Here is a 9,650-nt window from a genome sequence, read left to right on the forward strand (position 1 = left end):
GTCTACCAGTGCTTCAGAGCAACCTGGGTCAGTTTATTGAGTTCTGTCGCTGGTCATCAAAAAAAGAGGCACGGCGCCCGCGGCAAAACGTCTGTCACAGAAAGCGAATAAAGACATCTTTTTTTCCTTTTTTTTTCATGGGAGCTGGCACTTCTGGACTCTTGACACTCTTGTCAGTACAGACGTTCCTCAGAAAACCAAACACCAAGTGGGAAGATCGCTCAATAACTCGAGCCGCTGACAAAAGGAAACTTGACAGTTGTGAGGAGAACATTAGCTGATTGATGGCCTGACGGTGGCTGATGACAAGATACATCAGAGTTAAGCAGTTTCTTTGTCTAATTCCATTAATAGACGGTCCTTGTTATTTCCACCCTTATCCCCCTATAATGTCCTTACAGCACGATTCGTGCAGAAACAGTATTCACCTATCCCAACATGATCCAGAAACAGGGTTTGCATCCACTTTGCATACTAAAAACTGCATTCAGATTCCTCCTCTTCTGTGTTTTCGCCCTTGAATTAGAAAATTATGCAACACTGCTGACGGCTGCAGGAAGAGACGGGGCAAGAAGACACTGTTGTGATACCTCTGTGGAAATATAATAACAACACGAAATGAAGCAAAGGACAAAGCGATATCTGTCTGGTGTTGGGTTACAGCACTTTTTCTATATTCAATTTCACATTTGTGTCTCAAAAAACGACGGCTGCTACCAAGTGACTAAAATGAGACTAGAGAGAAGTTGTCGGGGACATTAAACGTCATCAGACTCTTTAACTCACTGGTCCGTCTTTACAGGACAACTTATCTCCAGCAGATTGATCAGTCTACAGAAAACGTTTAGCCAGTTTATAGCCTAACATTAGCCTTTTACTACTAGCGTACGCTTCGAAAGTCACAAAAGTTCATCTGTGGAGATTATCCTGTTGACTAAAACATGCAAGTATCATAAATGATCATGTAACTTCTGGTTTTAGTTGACAAAAATACATCAGCCCTGCGTCTCTCTAATTGTAGACAACAGTATAGATGTAGGCTATACATTGGTATATGAGAAAAGTGCCCTAAAATAAAATGTATATTGATGTTTGTTTCATTCATGTACACAAGGAGGGTTCACTTGTGCGTACACTTGCCAAAGAGACATCTTGTTACGGTCAGATGTGTGTTTTTTGTTCAACTCTGGCGCTCAGACGTCTGAAGTTTGAACTTCCAACCTCTGACACTTGGAAGTTCACAACTTCCAACCAGCTTCTCCTCCATTTTCCTGGTTACCATAGTAACCAAAGTCCCACCAAATCCATTAAATGACTGGTTGCCTCAAAAAGAGCGGCGCTGACAATCCCGGTGACTGTCTAAAAAGTTGAAAGATTTTCATCTCAAAGCGCTCTGAGCAGCCACACCAAAATGAGACGCTCGGTGCAGCAACTCGTCTGTATGCAGCCCTGGACGCTCTTATCTCATTAGGAATGATCGAAAAATGTGGACACGGGGCATAAAACGCAGCATAAGTACACAACTCAACAAAACATATAGAAAAGTCTGCGTGGTTTTTTTTGACATGACAGCTAATTTGCTAATTCTGAGGAAACCTTCTGTCCACTTGCTCAAAATGTTTCCTTCTCCAAATCTTTTCCAAACATGTCAGACAACCGTTCTCCATCCTGGGTCCTCCTCTCTAACACGACAGCTCCATTTCTTCCCACACCAGATTACCAAGGGATAAACCCACACCGACAATATTACAGCTTCATAATCCTCTGAGAGGGAATCGAATTACCAGCACCAGAATCGCTGAGATTATTCCCATAATTAGTCGGTGTTATTAATAGAAATAAAATATCTATTTACAGCGAGCCGGAGAGGCTGTTAGTTGGATTTTTCTGTTGACATTTACTGGCTGAGGGCGTCGTATTGACAGGCCAACTCACTGAGCAGCGGAGTCCCAGTGACGTCAGCAGCCAGAGATGGAGCACCTCGGGGATCTTTAACCCCTGCCTGCTGCAGGCTGCACAACAAGGTTACACTCATCTCAGGCGCACTTCAAATTTCAACAAGAAAAGCTTGTTGCGAGCTTCCTGCTTCTTCCTTTCTCTCTCTCTCTCTCCTGCTCCCTTACGTCTCAGTTTACCGTCACATAATCGCGCTCATCCCGGGGAATTGTGGGGTTTCCTTCCTATTTGTTCCTGGACGGTGTCCATCTAAGCAGATGCTGCCGGCTCATCCTGGAGCTCGAGGCCTCCCGCTCTGTTAGACGGCTGGGCGTCCCACAGCAGCCAGCCTGTCCAGACTTTCTAGCTGCTTGTACAGCGAAACAGGGCGCCGAGCCAAGCGTAAATGAAGACGATTCTGCCATCTAATTAGAACCTGCGTGGCCTTTGGAGGGGGTGTTGCTGAAAAAGTGTGTATTTTGTTGTTACCTTTTTTTTGGGAGATAGTTTCAAATTAGTTTGTCTTATCAGAGAGCTGCTGCCTCGAGGCAATTAAGGTCTGTGTTGTGAAAGGTGAGTTTGAAGTACAGTGTGTGTTCACCTAACACACACACACACACACACACACACACCGCCTCCTCTTCCCACTTTGTGTCTTTCCAACTGTGTTTTTTTTTTTTTGCATTTGCAGTCTGCGCCTGAGTGATCTGCCAATTAGGACGGTACGAGTCATTCTGAGGAATGTCTCAACCTCCAACAATGGCATGCACACACACACACACACACACACACACAGCACGCCTGAAAACAACCACTGTGGTCTAAGCTGCCTCCCCTGCGACTCGAGTGCAGCCGAAGAGACAGGCGGCGAAGAGAAGAGACGAAAAGTGAGCGAGGTGCGATTTCTTGCACCTTCGCGGGGAACAACAGGTCGATCCATCGCAAACACATGTCCGAGCGCACGCGGACACACTGCTGCCCAGCAAACGGCCCTTAATTTTGCGCTCATTTCCGTACGCACAGATGCATAAAGGCTCAAAGCGGAGTCACCTTGCTCCCGGCGACACCATCACCCCCCAAACAGGAAGTGACTGACGCTTTAAAAGGCCCGGAATCAAGATGGCTCATGCCGGGTTGTTGTTCTACATCTTTCATTATTAATTCATTGTTGTATTGATTGTGTATTCAACTGGAGGGGAAACGGAGGAGAGCTGATGTCTGAGGCAGCTATATTATCGCCCCCCTCTCCTGTTTCTTATCTGGCGAGGGGTGCTGAGGCGCAGGGAGGATGCAGGATGAGCCGCCTGATACTTTGATATGAGCGTCTGAAGGAAACTAAGAGCGGGAGGATGCATGGCAATAAGGACATGAGAAGGAGCCTGAAATACTCCTGTGATTATCTCTGTGAAACATCCTTGTGAAGGAGATTTGATCAGGTCTAACGCCGCGCGTACGCATAAATCGAGCTATGGCTTACAAAGTTTTTAAGGAATCCAATCAGAAAGAAGAAAGAAGTTAAAACCACTCTCACATCCGCACAATACAAAGCAAGACTGTTCAAGGCAGGTGCTGGACCGACAGAAAACACCAAATAAAACGTGAAAAAGGTCCGCGGACTGCAGCTTCAGTGCAGTTTATCGGCCCATCCGTTAGTGACGTTACAAGCTAATGATTCTCAGAGGGAGAGCAAAAGCATTCTGAGCAATTTAAGCTAGCTCTCTTCATCTCTTACGGTGAGAACGGACAGTGTTCAGACCCGTCTTCAATGTTTTTATACAATAACAAAGCCACAGCTAGCAGTTGACTAGCTTATCTTAGCATTGGCTACAAACATATAAACAGTTAGCCTAAAATCAAAGTTAGAAAAAAAAAACGAAAAGTGAGATCAGATGACTATCTTCTGGCCAGGAGCCGTGACTTTCTGGAGTCCTGCACCAGGCTAGCTGTTTTATGCTAAGCTAAGCCGACTGGATGCTGGTGTAGCTTCATATTTACTGTACAAACATGAGAAAGATATCAAGCTTCGCATCTTACTCTCCACAAGACAGTGAATAACATATTTCAAAACATTTTGAACTATTCATAATTTACATTTTGTCAGTCCTGATGAGGGTCTCGAAGGCTAGGCTAACTGAAAGCTTGGGCTTAATTCTGTAGCAATATCATTGAGCTGCCGTCCTGCGCCAGCTAGCTGTTTGCCCCTCCTTTATGCTAAGCTAACTGGCTGCTGGTGGTAGCTTCATGTCTGCCGTATTAACATGACTAGTGCAGTGCCCGTAAGAAAAGTGTATTCCTATAAAAAAGTGGGAGGTTAAGGAGCTTTTTCATGGATGGCCAAATGAGGCTGTGTTTGAAGGTGGGACGTCAGGGATATTTGGTTTGTTGTGAAATCTGATATTCCAGGGTATAATTGGCTGTTTTTGACTATTTTTGATTTTGCCATTATATTTCATCTTAAAAGCTATTTACTTGGTGTCATTATTTTCAGCACAACCTCACATGTGTGACTGTACAGTTATTTTTTTTATTTTGACATACTGTATTAACACAATGGACCTAAAATCACAAAAAAAAACATGAAATCCGAGTAGAAAAAGTTAGATTTTTTTAACCACAAATATGTTTAACAATCCATTTTTTTTTTTTTTACTTATAATGCAAATATAAATTGTTGTTTATCTAAATGTGTGCATACATTTAAAAAATTTACAAAGTTATATGTAACTATTTACATTTAAATGCAGGCAATGCTCAGGTCTGCCTGTACTCCTTCCAGCTGAATGAAGAGCTGCACTGCCTGCTCCACATTCAGCTTCTCCTCATTAAACAAAAAAACGACTCCACTACTCACTAAACACACTACATAACACACTAACTACACACTCCAAACACGCTAAATGTCACAAATCTCTCAACTCTCACACACACCGACCGTCCTTGCCTGTCAATCATCCGCATAGGTCCCTCCCACAACTTCCTGTTCCTCAACAACCAAACTTGCTGCTTGGACACTTTCGTGACAAAAGCCGTTTTTACCGTTTCTTCCTGCACCAGACACAAAGCAAACGTGACGGCGATGTTCGCAAAAAAGCGTGGCGGACATTATTTACCCTAGGTCCGGTTTTGGACGTGCCGATGCTTCCGGTCCGTCGCCTCGGGAGGTGGGCTGTGTAGCTAGCGGCTAGCGGCTAGCTAACGTTACACACAAACATCCACAGATTCTGATTCCACTTTGTTGTCCGCGCGTCTCCGGATCTCCTCAGACCCAAACAGACTCGGTCCGAACTCGTTTAATCTCATTAATCCACAACAGTCAGTTTAGATGCATAGAACAGAACTGGACCGAACCGCAGGTATACTGCAGGTATAAATCTGCTTGTTTCTTAAGGCGGGGGGTCGCGGTGGGCTCTGCAGTGATTGGCTCTGGTGCGCGCGTGGCCACGGTGTGCAGTGATTGGCTCTGGTGCGCACGTGACTGTAGTGGCTCCGGTGGACAATGCTCGTGGAATTCGTAAAGCATTTACGAAATAATTTATTAACGGTATCATTGCAATCCAAACAAATGCGAAATATCACACCATTGAACCACGCAGCAGCCATGTTGAAACTCTCAGGTCAGTCTGATCCTGATCCGCAGAGATATTTGAGGAATACACACACACACACACACACACACACACACAGACAGAGGTTACTTGTATTTATAGATAGATGGGTTTTTTACTGGTCTGATTACTGTGTACTTGAAGCGACATCTAGCAGCTTAGTTAGCTTAGCTTAGCACAAAGACTTGAAACAGGATAAAACAACTAGCCTTGCTCTATTCAAAGTCACCTGCCAGCATCTCTAAAGCTAAACATGTTTTCATCTCGGCTAGCTGTTTCCCCCTTTTTCCAGTCTTGATGCTAAGCTAACTGCCTGCCTGATGGTAGCTTCTCTAGCTAATTCAGTGTAATCCTCTCAGTTTTCATCTAAATTTTGGCATGAGAGTGAATAACTATGCTGTTAAACACTTGCATTAGTGCTTTTTTCTTATTTCTTTAGACTAATTCTTTCCGAGCAATCGTTCTACAAGCAGCCGGCCCCTGAATGACCGCAGCTCTCGTGCTCCTTGAAGCACAGCGGGTCTTTTAGTGCCGCTGAACCGGGCCTCTCTCTGGGGACATTAAACAATACAGAACACCCACGCATGTCACACCTTCAATCTTATGGGGGAGGCCTCTTATAGGGGAGGGAGAGAACTGGCAACAAAACATCTCCTTTAACCACCGAAAGAAGGCAAAACATGAATTTGAATAAACTTGGGTTTTTTGTGTGCCAAACAGGTTGGACAGCTCGTCAGCCAAGCGAGCCGGCTGATTTCCCATCTGAGGCGAAGTGGGTGAAGCTGCTCTGAGAGGCTTTAGCCCGGGATAACACCAGGTAGCTGATAGCCTATTACAGTATAATCACTGCAGGTTTTGACTCATTTGCAATCCGCGCCCGAGCGTGAGCCACTCGAGTGTATCAATTAAAGATTCATCGAAGGCGGTGCACACACACACACACACACAACTAGTGATCTGGATTAAATATTCATTGGGAAGATGTTGGTCCGGATCATATGGAGCCTTTTCACACTTGACTGGTTCCAGTGGCACAAAAACATGGCACATTACACGAAGCAGGCTGCAGCAGGGCTTGAGGAGGGGGGGTGGCTTCAGGACATTTGTACGACGGCACCCAAACACCAGACACAATTCAACATTTCTTCATCTGCTGCTGCTGCTGCTGCTGCTGCGCTTAAAAAAAAAAAAAAAAAAAAAATTGGCTTCCTCTCATCTCAGGAAGGTTCTGACTCATCGCAGATTTAGCAGCCTCCACCCCCCTCACCCACCCACCCACCCCACTCCTCTTGAAGAAGGGGAAAGAAAGGGCACACGACATTTTCCTGAGTAGTAAAGCATGCAGTGGAGTGAGTTTGAAAAATGGATAAGGAGGGGGGGGGGGGCTTGTAAGCCAGAGGTTTCCACCACTGCTACATCCAGTAACATCCAGGGGTTATTTTTAGCATTCCGGTGCCTTGTCAGACTGGAGGAGAGAAGAAACCCCCCCCCCCTCCTTTGTGTGTGATGAGGGGGGAGCTGTGGTGTGTTTGGTGGTGGGGTGGGGGGGGGGGGAGAACTGGACCTGAACTCACCTTTAGAAGTGTTTCTCACATGATTCTTTACAGTGTGTTTTAAAGCAAGTGTGATGTTTGTCTGGCCAGCTTGTTGCTCAGGTTGCAGTGTGTGTGTGTGTGTGTATGTGTGTGTGTGTGCCTACCTGAATTCAGGAGCCAGGTCGGGCTTCAGGCCATAGAAAGCAGCAGATAAGGTCAAAAGCCAGCGAGGAACAAAATTCCCATCCTCGCACTCCAGGTAGGGCGCAGACCACTTCACGTGCGTCTTGTCCGGGATGAAACTCTCCCCTCTTCTCAGAGAATTGTCAGCTGATCGGATGTCTTGGCTCAGCACCCGCTTATGGAAATTGGGCTTCTTCTTCTTGTCTCTCGCGTCGTGGTACCACTCGGTCTCCGCGGTGCGGTTGTGCAGGTGGTGGTGGGCCACGCTGGACAGGTCTTGGAGGACTATCTCTCCGCCGGCCCTGGTGGCTTGGAGGAGCACCGAGGGCCCGGACACGGACGAATCCGCGCTGAAAGTGACGACCGCCCGGTGGATCTTGGCGTCTCCCTCCAGGATGCTCCTCACCAGGGCATGGTACCACTCAATGTCTCGCCGGAGACTCTGCTCCCTGGACCTGTTGGCTTGCAGGATCATGTTGAGGAAGTTTGTGGCGTGCAGCACCGTATCCAGCACGCTGCCCATGGAGTGATGCGGGGCGGCTTGTGACCTTCCCCGCAGAGAGGTGAGCTCGTACCTCCGCGAGCAGTTGGCGTGCTTTAAGGTGGTCGAGTCCCCGGTGTGGAGGAAAGCCGTGACCACCCTGGGGAGGTGCTCCTCTATTTTCTGCGGCAGCTCCGCCGTCTCCCCGAGTGGAGGAGGAAGAGGAGGATGCTGAGGCGCGCGGAGATGCGCCAGCTGCCGACGGTGCGTCTGAGCGCCGCGGATCGCCTCCCGTGCTCCCGCGTCGGTCCCATGCGCTGACCACTCCGCGTATTTATCGGCTGATCCGATCACAAATCCCACATGCAGCAGCAGCGACAGCCGGAAAACAGCCATCTCCCCACCAGGAAAGCGTCCACAGATGTTTGGAGGGGTGGGGAGGAGGGTGGAGGGGAGAGATTGCTGCGCGGAATTACAGAGTCGTTGGGCGTGCGGAGAGAAAAATCTGCCAAATTGCTCCGCTAAACCATCGCTTCACCACTTGTAGGATATTCTTGCGAGCTCCGCCGCCTCTTGTTCTTCAGAATCGGGGGTGGAGAGGGGGAGAAAGAAAAAAACGTGAGGAACCCCCCTCTCGCCAAAACCTTGTTCCTTCTTCACAGATGCCTCATGCAGCTTGTTGATGTGGAGAATCCGCTCGCAGCTGCTGGTGTCTCTCTGTAGACAGGACTGTGTTGGCTTCGCTGTGCGGCGGCAGCTCTCCTCCTCCTGCGTGTAGGCTACAGAGACTGAATCAAAACGAGGAGGAAGGAAGGAAGGGGTGGAGGGATGGAGGGAGGGAGGGAGGGAGGGAGGGGTAAGGGGGCAGGTTGTTATTATATTTATATATTTCTTTCAAGAGGCACCGAGTCAGGGAGCTTCTCACTTGGATGACAAACGCACTCCGCCCTCTTCCGACCACAACAAGTATTAAGTAGGCCTGCAGAAGCCCGTCTTCTCCATCATCTCACAGGAGCTCCAGAGGCGCCATCGATCCGCGTATGGCCGCTCCTTCTGTCAATCACTGCGTCGGCGTGGTGGTGGAGCTGTCCGGTGCTGAAACTGATGGAGTCCTTAATTCAGATCAATGACAGAGGAGGGTTTTACTCAGTTCACCACTGATCAGTGTGAACAAGCCTCATTACATCACTTATAAAACAATTAAGCAATATGTTGAAATAACTTTATATTATGTTTATGTTTGTTTTGTTTTCTCTTAAAGGGGCAAAATGTAAGAACTTTAGCTGAAAACATTCGGAAATGACCTAAAATCGAAAAAATAGCAGTTTTAGACTTGCAAAGTTATCTGCTAGGGTGCTAACCAGCTAGCACCAGCTTGTCCAAAAAAATCCTACTAGCGATGGTGCCTTCCGAGCCACTAGCTGCACGGCTAACTGAGCTAACTAGCTAATGGCAGCTACAGTTGGCAGCAGTTCGCAGTGACCAGCTAGCACCAGCTAGTCCCAAAAATCCTACTAGTGGCAAACACTAACACTCTGCTGATCCTTCTCTGAACTAATAGTCGCACGACTAACTGAGCTAACTTGCTAATGGCAGTTACATTAACTACCATTACCTAGTTAGCTCAGTCACCGCTAAGCAGCTGTGACCGCTGGCAAACAAACCAGCTAGTCCAATAAATCCTACTAGCGGTGCAAGCACAAACACTTTTCCAGTCCCTGTATGAACTGCTAGTTGCACGGCTAACTGAGCTTACTGAGCTAACTAGGTTATGGCAGCCACAGTTGGCAGCAGTAAGCAATGACCAGCTAGTACCAGCTAGTCCCAAAAATCCTATTAGCAGTTCAAACACTAACAGTGTCAGTCCCTGTCTGAACTGCTAGTTGCACTGCTAACTGAGCTAACTGAGCT

The 9,650-nt window shown here is 47.3% G+C and overlaps 1 protein-coding gene across 2 annotated transcripts in view; it reads right to left on the bottom strand.

Moving 5' to 3' along the window:
* The window catches only part of gpr158a (G protein-coupled receptor 158a), a 74,970-nt gene extending 66,414 nt beyond the window's left edge, over positions 1-8,556 (bottom strand). For both annotated transcript variants that reach the window (XM_030398550.1, XM_030398549.1), the window contains exon 1: positions 7,240-8,556. In XM_030398550.1, the coding sequence (XP_030254410.1) occupies positions 7,240-8,135 (896 nt within the window). In that variant the 5' untranslated portion in view covers positions 8,136-8,556. The remainder of the gene's footprint in view (positions 1-7,239) is intronic.
* Positions 8,557-9,650: the final 1,094 nt, after the last annotated feature.

This window comes from Sparus aurata, chromosome 19 (assembly GCF_900880675.1).
Source record: "Sparus aurata chromosome 19, fSpaAur1.1, whole genome shotgun sequence".
In the NCBI taxonomy this organism is placed as follows: Eukaryota; Metazoa; Chordata; class Actinopteri; order Spariformes; family Sparidae; genus Sparus; species Sparus aurata.